General features: G+C 37.9%; 1 protein-coding gene across 7 annotated transcripts in view; it reads right to left on the reverse strand.

Moving 5' to 3' along the window:
• Positions 1 to 16,561, reverse strand: part of CCNB3 (cyclin B3) — a 90,055-nt gene that overhangs the window by 54,743 nt on the left and 18,751 nt on the right. For all 7 annotated transcript variants that reach the window (XR_012026458.1, XR_012026459.1, XM_072816706.1 and 4 more), the window contains exons 3-5: positions 15,457 to 15,543; positions 9,443 to 9,573; positions 598 to 3,436 (exon numbers count right to left, since the gene is read on the reverse strand). Coding sequence is in view for 5 of the 7 variants with exons in the window: in XM_072816706.1 (XP_072672807.1) it covers positions 598 to 3,436; positions 9,443 to 9,573; positions 15,457 to 15,543 (3,057 nt within the window). In the remaining 2 variants the exon portion in view is untranslated. The remainder of the gene's footprint in view (positions 1 to 597; positions 3,437 to 9,442; positions 9,574 to 15,456; positions 15,544 to 16,561) is intronic.

Genomic DNA, 16,561 nt, shown 5'->3' on the forward strand with positions numbered 1-16,561 from the left:
CAGGTAAGCTCAAGACTCTTCAGGAAAAATACTCTTATTTTACTATTTCAACTTATGTTACATATCTTCTTATGTCACTTGTTTTGTTCCAATGCTTTGATCTAACCCAATTAATCTTCTTGGTAGCCTTTTCCTCTCTTCTACACCTTTACCCAGTTTATTTTGCCTACAACAGGGGTATTTCTCCTCCTTCTTGCCAAATCTCATTCCTTCATCCTTCCAATTTACAATTAAATACCATCTTCTGTGGGAGATGCCTCTGTGGACATTACCCATCTTTGACTGGAGTCCACTGTAATGCAGACTGCAATTAATAAGAAAGGCAATTTCCTGACATGTACACACACACACACACACACACACACACACAAATATTCCAGATCCTTGTGGGTATTTCTGAAATAAATACTTGCTAATTGAGTACATTTCTATGCCAAATGGAAAGTCAAGAGATACCACAATGCCAACTTGATTTAGTATAGCTTACTATATACAGATCAATTGCTTAGGGAGGCAGGAAAAAAATCTCTTTGCCAGCAGCCACCTATAGGACAACAAAGAACACGTCATTTAATTTAAGAAGAGAGAACAGAATACCTCCTTCTGTGAGCTCTCGCCCCAAGATGAGGAAGGTTTATTGGAACTGGATTCACAAACACTGGACTTGCTTGTGGTACTCAACTTGCCCACACTGGACATGCCTGCTCTGGATTCAGGAGGAGTGCTGGGCACACGTGAGCTGGTTTCAACTTGGAGGATCAAGGAATCTTCAAGAGAGGTATCTTCCTTTTGGGTGGGATTCTCTTGCAAGGCCAATGGCTCCTTCAAAGACAACTCCTTCCCAGTGCTGTGTTTCTCATTCAAGGAAATTATCTCCTTGAAATGGAATGCTTCATTGAGGGTAGGTTTCTCCTGAAAGGACAATGGCTCCTTGAAAAGGGTCTCCTCCTCACTTCTGGGCTTCTCCTGCAAGGCCAAGGACTCCCTTAGGATGGCCTCCTCAATGCTGGGCTTCAGAAAAGCCAGTGGCTGTTTAATAAGGGATTCTTCATTGGTAATGTTCTCTTGCAAGGCCAACTGCTTCTTCAAGAGGAATACCTCCCCCTGAGCAGTGGGTTTCTTCTTTAAAGATAATTCCTTCTCAATGCTTGTTGCCACTTTAGTGGAGAGCTCCTCCTTCAGAATTGATGGTTTATTTAAAAGGGATTCCTCATCAGTAGTGTTTTTCTCCTGCAAAGTCAATAGCTTCTTCAAGGAGTCCTCCTTGGTTTGAGTCTTTTGCAAGCCCAAAGCCTTCCAGAAGAGGGATTCATCTTCGTTGGTAGGTTTAGCATGCAATGAAAATGGCTCCTGAGAAAGGAATTCCTCCTTAGTAGTAGGCCTCTCCTCTAAGGTCAATGGTTCCTTAATATAGGGCTCTTCTTCAGTGGTGGTCTTTTCTGGCAAGGTCAATGGCTTAGTTGAGAGGGATACCTCCTGTGGAGTGGTATGCTTCTCTTGCAGTACTGATGGATCCTGGAAGAGGAACTCCCCTTCAGTTGTAGACTTTTTATTAAAGGGCAATAGCTTCTTAAAGAGTGACTCTTCTTCAGAGGTGGTCTTCTCTGAGACCAGTGGCTTCTTTAAGAGGAATATCTTCCCCTGAGTGATTTCCTTTTTCTTTAAAGATAATGGTGTCTTGGTAAGGATTACCTCCTCAGCTAAAGACTTCTCCCTAAGTGACACTGGCTCCATAAAGAAGGAAGCCTTATCTTTGCTAATTATATTCTGCAAGTCCAACAGTTCTTGGCAGATGGACATCGTTATTTGAGTGGTACACTTCTTCTTCTTTAAAGATAAAGGCTCCTTGGTAGAGACCACCTCATTTGTGGTATGTGTCTTCCTAAAGGAAATTGGTTCCATAAGAAATTCATCTTCACTACTGACATTCTCCTGCAATGCCCCTGGCTTCTCCAAAAGGGCCACCTCCCCCTGCATGGTATGTTTCTCTTGCAACACAGGTGATTCCTTAAAGAAAGACTCCTCAATGGCGGACCTCTTTTTAAAGGACAATGGCTCCTTAATGTGTGTCTTCTCTCCAGAGGAGGTCTGCAATACTAGTGGCTTCATCAAGCAGGACCTCTTACCCTGAGCAGTAAACCTTTTCCTCTTCAGAGATGATAGTTTCTTGGTGGGGGTTGCCTCCTCAGTGGTATGTTTCTTCTTAAAAGCCAAAGGCTCCTTTAAATGTGACTCCTCCTCAGTAAGTGTCTTCTGCAAGGTCAAGGCCTTCTTCAAGACAGACACCTCCTCCTGAGTGGTGTACTTCTCTTGCAACATGGACAGCTCAGTGGTGTTCTTCTTAAAGGACAGTGGCTCCTTAACAAATGACTCCTCTCCAGGGGTGGTCTTTTGCAATACTAGTGGCTTCTTCAAGTAGTACATCTTCCCCTGAATGGTACACTTCTTCTTTATAGGTAATGGCTTCTTGGTGGGGTTTGTCTCCTTGGTAGTACATTTCTTCCTAAGGAACATTGGCTCCATAAGAAATTTATCCTTACTGTCTTTCTCCTCCTGCAGTACCTGTGGCTTCTTCAAGAGGACCACCTCCCTATCAGTGGTGTGCTTCTCTTGCGATGCAGAAAACTCCTGGAAGAGAGACTCCTCCTTAGTGATAGGCTTCTTTTTAAAAGACAATGGCTCCTTAATGAGTGCCTTCTCTCCAGAGGTGTTCTGGGATTCTAATGGCTTTTTCAAGTGAGCCATCTTCCCCTGAGTAGTACACTTCTTTAAAGATAATGGCCTCAAGGTGAAGGTTGTCTCCTTCTTGGTAGGTTTCTTCTTGAAAGCCAGTGGCTCCTTAATGAGGGGGGACTCATCTTCAGAGTTGGTCTTCTGCAATACTAGTGGTTTCTTCATACGGGACACCTTCCCCAGAGTGATATACTTCTTCTTCTTTAAAGATAACATCTTCTTGGTGGGGGTTACATCGTCTGTTTTAGGCTTCTTTCTGAAGTTTGTTGGTTCCATAAAGAAGGAATTCTCTTCAACAGCGATGTCTTGCAAAGCCAAGTCCTCCTGATATGTGCACATCTTCTTTAAGGATAATGTTCCTTTGGTGATGGCTACCTCCTCAGTTTTATGCTTCTTCCCAAAAGTGATCAGCTTTACAACAAACTCATCATTGCTGTCAGCCTCCTCCTGTACAGATGTTGGTTTCTCCATGAGGGATATCTCTCCCTTATTTGTGAACTTCTTTAAAAACAATGACCTCTTGATAAGGCCTGTGTCCTCAGTAGTGGATTCCTCTTTTAAAATTAATGGCTTTCTGAAAAATGATGCCTCCTCAGTAGTGATTGTTCCGGAGGTGGTAGATCTCTCCAGAATGAGTGGTTTCTCTGTAATATTTGGTACCAAGGTAGTAGAGACTACTCCTGGTGAGGATTCCAGCTTATAACTGTAAAAGAAACAATGTCTGGGTAAGAAGAACATAGTTCCTAGAATCCTCAACAACCATCTCACTTTGTTGCTGTATTTACCAAAAGTATAAAAGAGGAAAGGGCTTCAACCTCAAGAGACAGATTAAAGGGTAAAAAAAATCATGGGTACCATAGTGAATCAAATAAGTAGTACACTGTATAATTTCTGTGGCCTAGGCTAGCTAGGTTCTCACACTTTTCTGAAAAATTCTTCCTGAAATCCATGTTAGGCTTTCTTATATATGAATTATTTCATTTATATACAAAGTCTTTATTATAATACCACATTGTACGAGTATGAGTTATCTGCTATTATATAAGTCTCCCTCACTAGCTGCATTTTTCTTTGTCTATAACCACCAGGCATCTGGTAAAATGCAGGCTGAAATTAATACTGCTTGAAGGCTTATGAGAGAATTATAAGAGAGAAGCTTATGAGAGGCTTATGAAGTCTTAGAAAAGAACGGTGGGCTGGTACTTAATGTTGGTGGTATCTAACCACATCCCCTTCAACCTAAGCTATTCATGAGATACTTTGCAGTGAAGAGAATAAAAAGACCAAAATAGACATTTGTTTAACATATGTCAGATTCAAAGCTTTTGTTTTGAACAGGATTTCATATTCAATTAGTGACTAACCTAGTATGACCAAATCACTGGAAGACTAGAAATCAGAATGAGAACTGAAGGCAAATACAATCATCAGTTTGAATAAGAGTAGGTGCGTCCAAACTAGATATCATATGATTGCATTTATAAGATATGTCCAGAATAGGCATACCCATAGAGAAATATCCATGAAAAAAAGCATATTGGTGGTTGCCTATAGCTAGAAAGGGGCAGGGAAGGGGGGTATAGAATGGGGGACTGGGAAATGAAAAGGGGCTACTAATGGGTTCAATTTTGGGGGCGTGGGCAGCCCCGTTGGCTCAGCAGTTTAGCGCTGCCTGCAGCCCAGGGAGTGATCCTGGAGACCCAGGATTGAGTCCCTCGTCGAGCTCCCTGAATGAAGCCTGCTTCTCCCTCTGCCTGTGTCTCTGCCTCTCTCTCTCTCCTCTCTGTGAATTCTCATGAATAAATAAATAAAATCTTTAAAAAAATAAAAATAAATAAAAAAAATAAAATTTGGGGGCGTGTTAAAAAGTTCTAAAATTAGATAGTGGTGATGGCTGTGCAACTCAATGAATATAATTTAAAAACCACTGTATTGTTTAAGAAAAAGAAGTACCTGGAGAGATTCCACATAGCCAGATAGATTCCAGGTCCCTCCCGATGAGAACTTTTAAAGGTTGTCTTCAGATAACCTAGTTATGATAAAGAGTATGCCTTCTGGAGCTGGACTGCTTGGATTCAAATCCTGGCTCCTCCACTTACTGGCTGGGTAACCTTGAGCAAGTTATCTGTGCTTCACTTTTTTCACCTATACAATGGGGATATTACCTCCTTCATACGGTTGATGTGAAGATTTGATTAATTAATAGGCAATGAAAACATGTAAAACAAAGAACAGTTCAAAACAACTGCATGCCAATTAATCAGATAACTTAGACGAAATGGACAAATTCCTGAGAAGACACAAACTGACTTAAAAAGAAAACAGAAAAAAAAAAAAGAAAACAGAAAATCTGAGTAGACCTATAATAACTAAAAACATTGAATTAATATAAAAACTACCCATGAGAACATAAAAAATAGTGAAACGGAATAAAGGGGAAAGGAGAAAAAATGAGTGGGAAATATCAGAAAGGGAGACAGAACATGAGAGACTCCTTACTCTGGGAAATGAACAAAGGGTGGTGGAAAGGGAGGTGGGCGGGGGGTGGGAGTGACTGGGTGACGGGCACTGAGGGGGGCACTTGATGGGATGAGCACTGGGTGTTATGCTATACATTGGCAAATTGAACTCCAATAAAAAAAATAAATGTTATATATATATATATATATATATATATATATATATATATATATATATATAAAAACAAACTACCCATGAAGAATAGTCTAGGCTGAGATGGTTTTGCTGGGGAATTCTACCAAACTTCTAAAGAAGAATTAATACCAGTTTGTCATAAAGAAACCCAAGAAATAGAAGATATAAAAACAGTTACCAACTCATTCTATAAAACCGTATTTCTCTGATACCAAACAAAGATATCACAAGAAAATTATAATGTGGTATCTCTTAAAAATACAGGTGCAAAAATCCTCCACAAAATACTAGCAAACCAAATCCAGCAACAAATAAAAGTATTATACATCATGACTAAGTGGGATTTGTCCCAGGAATACAAGATTATTTTAACATCCAAAATATCGTATATCAAACTATATTAATGGAATATAAAACAAAAGCAACATGATCATCTCAATAGATCCAGAAAAATAATTTGACAAAATACAACACCCTTTCATGACAAAGCACTCAATAGACTAGGATTAGAAAGGAGATTCCTCAACTTGATAAAGGGCATCTATGAAAAACTCAAAGCTAATATCATACTTAAGGGTAAGAGACTAATGCTTTCCCCATAAAACCAGGGAAAAGAAAAGGGTATCCAACTCTTCTTTAGGGGATGGGATATTTGTAGTGTAGCAGTCATATAACATTGCTGAAGCTTTAGGACAATGCCCCTCTAATTCTCTGAATAAATTCCAAACTCTTTGCCATAATCTGCAAGGCCCTGGTGATCTGGTTCCTGTTTGCCTCTCCAAATTCATCTCTTAAGAAACAATAGTATAGGAAATAGGTATTGAGTATCTATAATATCATAGGTCTGGGGTGATCAGAGTAGGCTTCCTTGATAGAGTGACCAACTGTCCTTGTTTGTGACTGAGAGGGTTCCTGGTATGCAGTATTAAAACTTGGCAAATCTTAGAAAAACCAGAATAAGTTGGCCACTCAATTCTTAGAAGACAAGGATATCCAACTCTTGACACTTCCATTCAACATAGTACTAGAGGTTCTAGCCAGGGAAACTAGGCAAGAAAATAAAATAAAAGGCCTCCAGATTGAAAAGGAAGAAATAAAACTATGTGTATTAGATGACATGATTTATATATAGAAAATCATAGGAATCCACACAAAAACTATTAGAACTAATATACAAGTTTAGCAAGGTTCCATGATACAAGGATCAATATACCAAAATCATACATGTTTCCATATCCTTGCAATGAACAGTATAAAAATGAAATTAGGAAAACAATTCTATTTACAACACCATCAAGGAGAATAAAATGCTTAGAAATAAATTTAACAAAAGAAATACAAAACATATTCTGAAAACCACAAAAATGTTGAAAGAAATTAAAGATCTAAATAAATAAAAAGATATCCCATGTTTGCGGGTTGGAAGACTTAATTTTAAAATGGTAATACTCCCCAAATTGATTTATAAGTTCAAGACAATTTCTGTAAGAATTCCAGCTGGCTTATAAGTGGACACGGACAAGCTGATTCTAAAATTTACAAGGAATTGCAAAGAACCCAAAATAGTCAAAACAATCTTGAAAAAGAGGGAAAAGTTGGAGGAGTCACACTTCCTAATTTCAAAATGCACTACAGAGCAACAACAACCAAAATAATATGGTATTGGCATAATGACAGACATGTAGATCAATGGAATAAAACTGAGACTTCAGAAAAAAACACTTGCATTTATAGTCATTTGATTTTTGACAAGGATGCCAAGATAATTAGGTGGAGAAAGATTAGTCTTTTTAACAAATGGTGCCAGGAAAACTGGATATCTACATATAAAACAATGAAGTTAGACCCCTAACACACACTAACAACAAAAATTAACTCAGAAGGAATCAATAACCTAAGAGCTAAAACTTTAAGGTTCTGAAAAGAAAATATTAAATCTCTATAACCTCATATCTGGCAATGGTCTCTCAGGACACCAAAAGCATAAGCAATAAAGCAAAAAAAACAAGTTGGACTTCATCAAAATTAAAAACTTTTGTGCCTCAAAATGATATCAACAAGAAAATGAAAAGACAACTCACATAATAGATGGAAATATTTGCAAATTACATATCTGATCAAGGACTTGTATCTAAAAATATGAAGAACTCTTACAACTCAATAATGAAAAGCTCAACAACTAAATTTTTTAATGGGCAGAGGATCTGATAGACATTCCTTCAAAAAAGTATTCAAGTGGGCAAATAAGCACATGAAAGATGCTCATCATTAGTCATCAGAAAAATGCAAATCTAAAGCACAGTGAGATATCACTTCACACCCACTAGAACAGCCGTAATAAAAAAAAAAAAAATAGTAGGGTTGGCAAGGGTGTAGAAAATTGGAAACCCTCATACAGTGCTGTTAGGAATGTAAAATAGTGCCACCACTATGAGATACAGTTTGGCAGTTCCTCATTGAGTTCAACACAGAATTACCATATGACCCAACAATTACATTCCTAGGTATACATACAAAATAACTGAAAATAAGTCATAGCCACACTATTCACAATAACCAAAAGGTCAAAACAATCCAAATATCCATCAACTGAAGACTAGATAAAAAAGTATGGTATATTCATACAATGGAATATTATTGGTCGATAAAAAGGAATGAAGTACTGATACCTGAAACAATATGGATTAACCTTGAAAACACTATACTAAATGAAAAAAGCTAAACACATGAGATCACACATTGTATAATTTCATTTATATGAAATGTCCAGAATAGGCAAATCTATAGAAACAGAAAGTAGATTAGTGATTGCCTAAGCTGGGGAGGATGGGGTAATTGAGAGGAAATAGCTTAAGATACAGGCTAGTTGGGTTTTGTTTTTCGGATTCATGAAAATGTTCTAAAATTCACTGCGGTGATGGTTGCATTAACTTCAAATATACTGAAAGCTACTGAACTACACACATTAAATGGGTGAATTGTATGGTGTGTAAATTATATCTCAATAAAGCTGTTAGCAAAAAGCCCCACTTAGAATAATGTGTGATTATAGTAAGCTCTTGATAAATGTCAGCTACTAGTTCTAGTGCTATTATTAAGGTCCATTCCACTGAACCCTGAATGAAGGCAAGAATGTTTATGGTATTTTGTGAGGATTTCCCTGCTAAAGTCAGAATTATAAAAGAAATTCAAAAGAAAATAATACAGGGACTTAAAGTCAAAGTACACATAGAAATCCCAGGAATTTCATTTCAGCAAGAAACTAAGTAGGGATAAATGCTAATCTGGTTTGGTTTCTTTCGGCCAGGTAATTAGAAAAGTGTCCTGTGGACCTAACACGAAAATTTTCTGGAATTCCCCAACCTTTTTCTCTTACCCTTTGGAACCCATGCTTCAGCCTACTATAGCTATCTTGCTAATTCCTTCTCTTTTTTCCTGAAAATAATTCCCACTGGGATGAGGAGAGGCTATAGAAAGGACTCACTCCACTCTCTAACTCTTCTTCTAATAAAAGTTTTCCTAGGGGTAAATCCTTCTTCTAATCCAAATGAGAATACTCCTATCTATTTGCAGAACCTGTGAGCAATTCCCTATAACACTGGAAAACATAGGTTTTTGGCCTGGAGAGATAGTAATTTCTCTCTAGTAATAAGAGACAAACCTCTCCCAAAAGCTTCTGAGATAAGCAGACTGGCAAGCTATCAGCCAGCTGCTGAGTATCCCCCGAAAAGTTGCCCCCACAATCTCAAGCACAGACTAGCTCAAACAGGGACTGAATTACTAAAAGAGAAAAAAGATGAGCACAAGACCTTTGAGTAAACCTCCCAATGACAACAGCTCTTTCAATATGCACATTCCATGGAAAGAGAGAGAAGAGGCCTATAATACTTCAGTAACCACAGCTAGGTCCACCTCAGCACCCAGAGGTTAATGTGGTAATCACTACCATGGCTCACTAAACATGTTCTCGATGTGGAACAAAAGGAGGTCAAAGGATGTCATGTACTCTCCTTTACCAGCTAAAACACTACCTTCTGAGTCCCTTCTTACTCACCTTACCATATTCACCTCATTGCTTTTGGCCAAACCAAGAGCAGGTGTGTTCCCTTTTATCTTCTTGGGAACATCTTTAACAAACTCCTTATTGGCTTCCTTCTTGAGCTGGGCAGGTTGACTTTGAGAAGCCTGCAAAAATAAATAAGTAAATAAAAATAGTGGGGAGGGGCTGGGGAAGAAGGAAGAAAGGAAATCTAGAGAACTACAATTTACCTAATAAGTAGCTATAGAAAAGTTCTGACTCACATTCCCACCATGAACACATTGGGTGTTCCAAGGAATAATAATCAAGACATTTCACAACCAGTGTGGCACTTGTGCAAACCAATCACAATGGAAGCTAGCAGTATAGTAGTACTGCTACATATTAGGCAAAAAGCAGCTTTAAATGTTTCCAAAATACATAGAATATAGTTCTGATCTCATTGTCAGGCATAAGGACTGGCAAATTCCCCAAATGATGTTTTGTTAATATCACATTCCACTTTCACTCCATAAAATGTTCAGAGGGAGAGAAATATTATATAACTGGCTTTGCTACCCGGGTATACCAAGATCAGCTAGCGTTTCAGGGTAGACCTCTAACACAACACTACCTGTAATACATCTATCCCATTTCATTGAGGGGATATTTATTTAACATGGGGCTCTGGGGAGCTCCACCATAAATGCTAATCTTAACTAATTCTATTAAACAATAGAGGAGATCCTGAGATTATGAATAATATCAGTAAAAATAATTTTTTAAAATTTTTATTTATTTATGATAGTCACACACAGAGAGAGAGAGGCAGAGACATAGGCAGAGGGAGAAGCAGGCTCCATGCACAGGGAGCCCGACGTGGGATTCGATCCCGGGTCTCCAGGATCGTGCCCTGGGCCAAAGGCAGGCGCTAAACCGCTGCGCCACTCAGGGATCCCAGTAAAAATAAATTTAAAATGCCTTTAAAATGAAACTGGTACGCCTGGGTGGCTCAGTGGTTAAGTGTCTGCCTTTGGCTCAGGCATGATCCTGGAGTTCCAGGATCGAGTCCCACATCAGGCTCCCTGCATGGAGCCTGCTTCTCCCTCTGCCTATGTCTCTGCCTCTCTATCTCTAGGTATCTCTCATGAATAAATAAATAAAATCTTTTAAAATAAAATAAACTGAACCTAATTATATTCCAAATAAATACCATAACCATACCCTACGGGAGAAAGAAAACAGAAGAAAATATAAGAAACAACTAATCCAAGTAAACAGAGTATTGGACTATATACCCTCAACATACACATCCTCAATCAGGATGGGTTTGTGGGGTGGCAGAGAATATTGCAATAAATCTGGAACTCTTTTTAACAGGTTTATTATGGTGGTATGGATGAAATAATTTTGAAACCCTTTCAGATGTGTTATAGTATTGAGTAAATGTGTTGATGTCTTCATTGTAGAAGAAGGAATATACAAATATGGATTGGGGAATGCAAGGAAAAATCCTACATATTGGAATGGGAGCTGTGCAAATTCATGATTTCTTAAATAGGTGTATGTATATATACATTTTGAGTAGACAGGTATATGTACATATGTGTGTGCATCTGTGTATGTAGATAGATGTATATGTATGTTTAAGTACATATATATGTGTATGTGTATATAAAGATTTAGTTTAGACAAAAATCATCAGTGGATGCTAAATCTAGGGGAAATTTTGATGAAGAGCAGGTTATTTGCAGGCTCTTAAGTGTGACCCACATACCACTTATTAGTTGCAAAAGGAAAAAAATAAACAGTAATTATACAGAGGGAAGCCAGACAACACCTTGACTGGGTAATCAAAATTTAATATCACCATTGAGGGATAGATGGATATCATGTGCCTCCAGATGTGATATTCTCAGAAGGACAGAGTATCTCAGAATATCCTAGCACCAGTATCACCTACACAGTATCCCAGCCCAAGAATGTATAACATCAATCTAGTCACATGGAAACATCAGACAAACACAAAATGAGGAATGTTCTATTTTTAAAAGGGTATCTAGGTAGGACTGTATTCTTCAAAAATAGTAATGTCAATAGAAAACGAAGGCAGGCTATGGAAATGTTCCATATTAAAAGCAGCTAGAGAAATGACAAGTAAATATTCCCTTACTAGAGGATAAAAATGCTTGTAACATTGACCTTAGAAGGTCAACCGGAAAAATTGGAATATGGATAACAAATCACATAAAAATGTTATCGACGTAAATGTATAAAGTTGTTAACAGTACTGTGACAATTTCTCTGGGAGGTGTGAGTGGCTCAGTCAGTTGAGCTTCTGACTCTTGGTTTTGGCTCAGGTCATGATTTCAGGGTCATGGGATCAAGCCCCACACTGGACTCTAGGCTTAGTGGGGAGTCTGCTTGAGATTCTCTCCTCCTTTTGTCCCTCCCCTTGCTCACTCACTCCCTCTAAAATAAATAAATAAATGTTTTTTTAAAAAAAAAAAACAATTTGAGGAAATAAACACTGAAATACTTAGGAGTAAAGAGCCATGATGTATGTAAGCAAATGGGATAAAATGTTGACTACAGGTTAATCTAAGTGAAGAGTATATGTATATTATTTATACTACTTTTATTTTTGCAATTTTTTGTAAACTTGAAATTATTTCCAAATGAAATATTTTAAAATATGCCTTTGTATCATCAGATCATAATAAGCAACTGCGATCCAACAGGGATATCTTTCTTAGGCCCTCAAGCCATCCACCTCTGCTCCTCAAATAGTTTGGCACCGTTTTCATTTTATCTTCTTACCTAAAGTTTTACAAACCCTCTATATATATGGAACTGAGATTCAGAATTGGAAAAGAGTTGCATTCTTGGAAGGAGAGAGATGGAGACCCCAACACCTGGGGTGAAACGCTCTACTTGCCATATGTGAAAGTTCAAAGCACTAATGTTCTCAGATCTAAACTCAAGGGGACCTTAATCTGAACTTCCTTTCAACTATTTCTCCAAAAAAATAAGAAAAATGTGTCCTACTGACACAAAACCATTTAGGTAAATGTAAATATATTCCTATCTCCTTGTCTACTGGCTTAGAACCAGCTCTTATACATCAAAAGCCTTTCCCATGCTGGAATGATAAAGGAGAGGAAAAGAAAAACACAGCAGATAAATTAAAACAGATCAACTCTTTTGACAGACCCAGACCTCACTAGTGAATGCTGAGGAAAGAAAACAGGTATGTGGACATGTAGACTTAGTATACTGACAGGAATACAGACAGGAAAAAGCAAATAATCATATAGGGAATCCCCAAAATTCAGAGCTCAAATAGATGAACTCAGACATCTGCAGAAATGCCCAATCCTAGGAATGGCTTAGGCACACTGTAATGATTGAAATTTCTCTGGAAAACACCAAGGACCATTCAAGGCTACCAAAGTGAATCTTCAAAACTTGAATTCAAGAAGTTGCTGCGGCCAAGTTCAAAAAGGGTGTTGCCTGTGTTCTCCTCTAGGATTTTGATGGAATCTTGCCTCACATTTAGATCTTTCATCCATTTTGAGTTTATCTTTGTGCATGGTATAAGAGAATGGTCTAGTTTCATTCTTCTGCATGTAGTTGTCCAATTTTCCCAGCACCATTTATTGAACAGACTGTCCCTTTGCCAGTGGATAGTCTTTCCTACTTTATCGAATATTAGTTGGCCATAGAGTTGAGGGTCCATTTCTGGGTTCTCTATTCTGTTCAATTGATCTATGTGTCTGTTTTCGTGCCAGTACCACACTGTCTTGATGACCACAGCTTTGTAGTACAACCTGAAATCCGGCATTGTGATGCCCCTGGCTCTGGTTTTCTTTTTCAATATTCCCCTGGCTATTCGGGGTCTTTTCTGATTCCACACAAATCTTAAGATGATTTGTTCCAACTCTCTAAAGAAAGTCCATGGTATTTTGACAGGGATTGCATAGAATGTGTAAATTGCCCTGGGTAGCATTGACATTTTCACACTATTAATTCTTCCAATCCATGAGCATGGAATAGTTTTCCCTCTCTTTGTGTCTTCCTCAATTTCTTTCAGAAGTGTTCTGTAGTTTTTAGGGTATCAAACTCCAATAAAAATATAAAAATATATATAAATATATAATTTATATATAAAATAATATATAATATATATAATATATATATTATATTATATATATATATATATATATATATATATATATATATATATAAAATAAACTTGACTTCCAAAGGGAATTGGGCTGAGTTTCTGGGAAGCTAGAGGCAGAGCTACTGCTCAGAGATGCCTTGCTTTTCCCACTCTCACCCTGGATAAGGATGTAGCCTAACAGATACCAGAGGGCTATGGATGATATCTGCACATATTTCCTATTTGTTTGTGTTTGTTCTTTATGAATGGCAATATAAACTTCATGGGAAAAAAAAGGACTGAGGCATGGAAAAAAATTTCTCTTATGCTATGAGACCTTGCTTTTGCACAATGTCACCACTCCTTCCATCAGGGACTCTGGGGACCAAGGGAAGCTGCACTAATGTGAGCTGTATCTGTTTCCGATTTGTATGGCTACCTTATTTCAGCCAAGTTTCTAGATCCATGGTTAAATAAGTCAGGAAACAAATCTAACCTTACAGGCCTGTGTGGAAAGAGTCTTTCAACCAGTCTACAGCAAATCAGAAATTATTCAGAAAGCTGTAACCTAAGCATATATGTTGTAATCTGTATGGGGAAGAGACTATGTTAGTACAAAGGTAGTCACACAGCAGCATCTAAAGAGCAGAGACCCAAAGGACAGAACATTACCAATGCTTATCCAATCCTGCTCAAGGGAGTAAAATATTATCTAGTAGATACAAGTATTCTGGTAGCCACAGAAGGACACTCTATTATGGAGGGCAGGAATAGTTCACTAGGATTCTCTGTATCCTAGATGAAACAGACTTATAAAGCAACATTGAGCAAGTCCTAATATGTAGACATAATTATGGTATATACCTTATAGAAATGAATGAAGATTAAGGGAGCAGATACAGGAGAAAGTGTTTAGAATAGTGCAAAGCACATGTTAAGCACTCAGTAGTCATCATCTATTATTATCTAAGACCAAAAATTACCTTTGGCCCAATTCCTTTGTTTTTTCATCTGCAAATGGTGATGATTTTACTTCTTTCTGTCATATCCTAATGTTTTTTTTACTTATTTCTCTTGGCTGATTGCTCTAGCTAAAACTTCCAGTATTGCTTTGCCTTTTTTAAAATTTATTTCTTTTTATTGGAGTTCAATTTGCCAACATAGAGCATAACACTCAGTGCTCATCCTGCCTAGTGCTTTGGCCCAATTCCACATTCAGTTAGTAACAGTTTAACTATCAATTCTGGGTTTTGCTGGTATCTTAATAATACCAGAAAAGAAGTAACTTGGAAGTAAACTCAACAATTCTCATCAAAATTGAGTTTCTCAGTCTCCACAACTGAAGACCAGGTCACGGAACTGTGGTCCTCAATGGTTCTGTACATCAGGTGGCATTTTGATTGTCACTATGAATGGGTTGCTGCTGGAATTTAATGCCAGGAGCCAGAGATGCTGTGGCTGAGGACAACCATATACAATAGAAAAACTACTGCACCAAATGCTCATAGTGCTAGAATTGATAAACAGTGCCTTGAACTACAATGAATCCATCAAGATACTTACCTCCAAGGCCTAGGGAGCTAGCTGAGCCACATCTGGACTTTATCTAAATGTAAGATCCCATAGCTCTTATATTTATCTATAATTTCATATCTGATAGTCACTCTGTCTGCTGCTTCCAGAAAGTTCAGCCAATTAATCCCGATGATATGTGCCAATAGAAGAGCTCCTGTGGTATCTGAAATTGGCTCATTAATTCCAAGTAAAATTTGCTCTCAAAATTCTAGAGAGGGTCAGGGTCTGGTAACCCACGAAGGTCCCTTAAGGAAGAGGTTATCTAAACCTTATGCAAAACCACAGCAGAGAATTAGACTAGCATACTCACATTGGTGAGATCTTCAAAAGCTGATCTTTTTTTGCATAGTCTTCTAGGTGAAGATGAAGATATCTTTTCTTGATAATTCTCCCCTCTCTAAAAAAGTAAAAGAGGTAAATGAGTATATCCAATCACGAACACTTTTCAGGGACTATTGGGTCATCTATGGGGCTCAGGGGGAAACTCCAGAATCTCCAAGCAACTGGGGATGCATATAACAAACTATAACACAAGGAAATGTTAGCACTCACTGCTGCTTAGAGAGTCCCTGAAGGAGGTAATCATTGATCATGGGGACAAGACTAAGATGATGACCTTCAGTGTAACCCTTAGAATGAGCAAAATAACTTGGTAAAGCTAGTTTTCCCTCTTAGTTCTCTCATCTTTATGGTTATCTGATCCAAGATTAACAACTATCACGACCACCCTGCCTCTCTCCCAGTCATTCCTTTAATATGGATGCTCTCAAGTGAATTAGTTCAATAATTTAACAAATATTTAAGTATCTCTTGTGTTGAGTATTTAAGACATTCCCAATAAGGACAATAACATGCATACCTAGGTACTGGTCCAGGATAACCTCTTTACTATTACTAGCTGTTAACCTTGGAAAAATCACTTACTCTCTTAGCCTTAATTTTCTTATCAGTAAAATTGGAATGATAACCTTATTTGAGGATAAAATGAGAAAATACGTATTTTTAAAAGTCTGTATAGAGGTGCCTGGGTGGCTCAGTCACTTAAGCATCCAACTCTGGATTTCAACTCAGGTCATGATCCCAGGGTCCTGGGACCAAGCCCAACATCAGGCTCCGCCCTCAATGGGGAGTTTGCTTGAGGATTCTCTCTCTCCCTCTGATCCTCCTCCCATTTGCATGCTCTCTCTCAAATAAATACATCTTTAAAAAATAAATAAAATAGAATAAAAATCTGTATAAACTATAAATGTACATAAATCATATTTTTAAATAATGTGATTTTAAGCCTCATAGGGAAAATTTTGAATTTTTTTTAAAGATTTTATTTATTTATTCATGAGAGACACAGAGAGAGAGAGGCAGAGGCACAGGCAGAGGGAGAAGCAGGCTCCATGCAGGAAGCCTGATGTGGGACT

The sequence above is a fragment of the Canis lupus genome, chromosome X, assembly GCF_048164855.1.
Source record: "Canis lupus baileyi chromosome X, mCanLup2.hap1, whole genome shotgun sequence".
In the NCBI taxonomy this organism is placed as follows: Eukaryota; Metazoa; Chordata; class Mammalia; order Carnivora; family Canidae; genus Canis; species Canis lupus.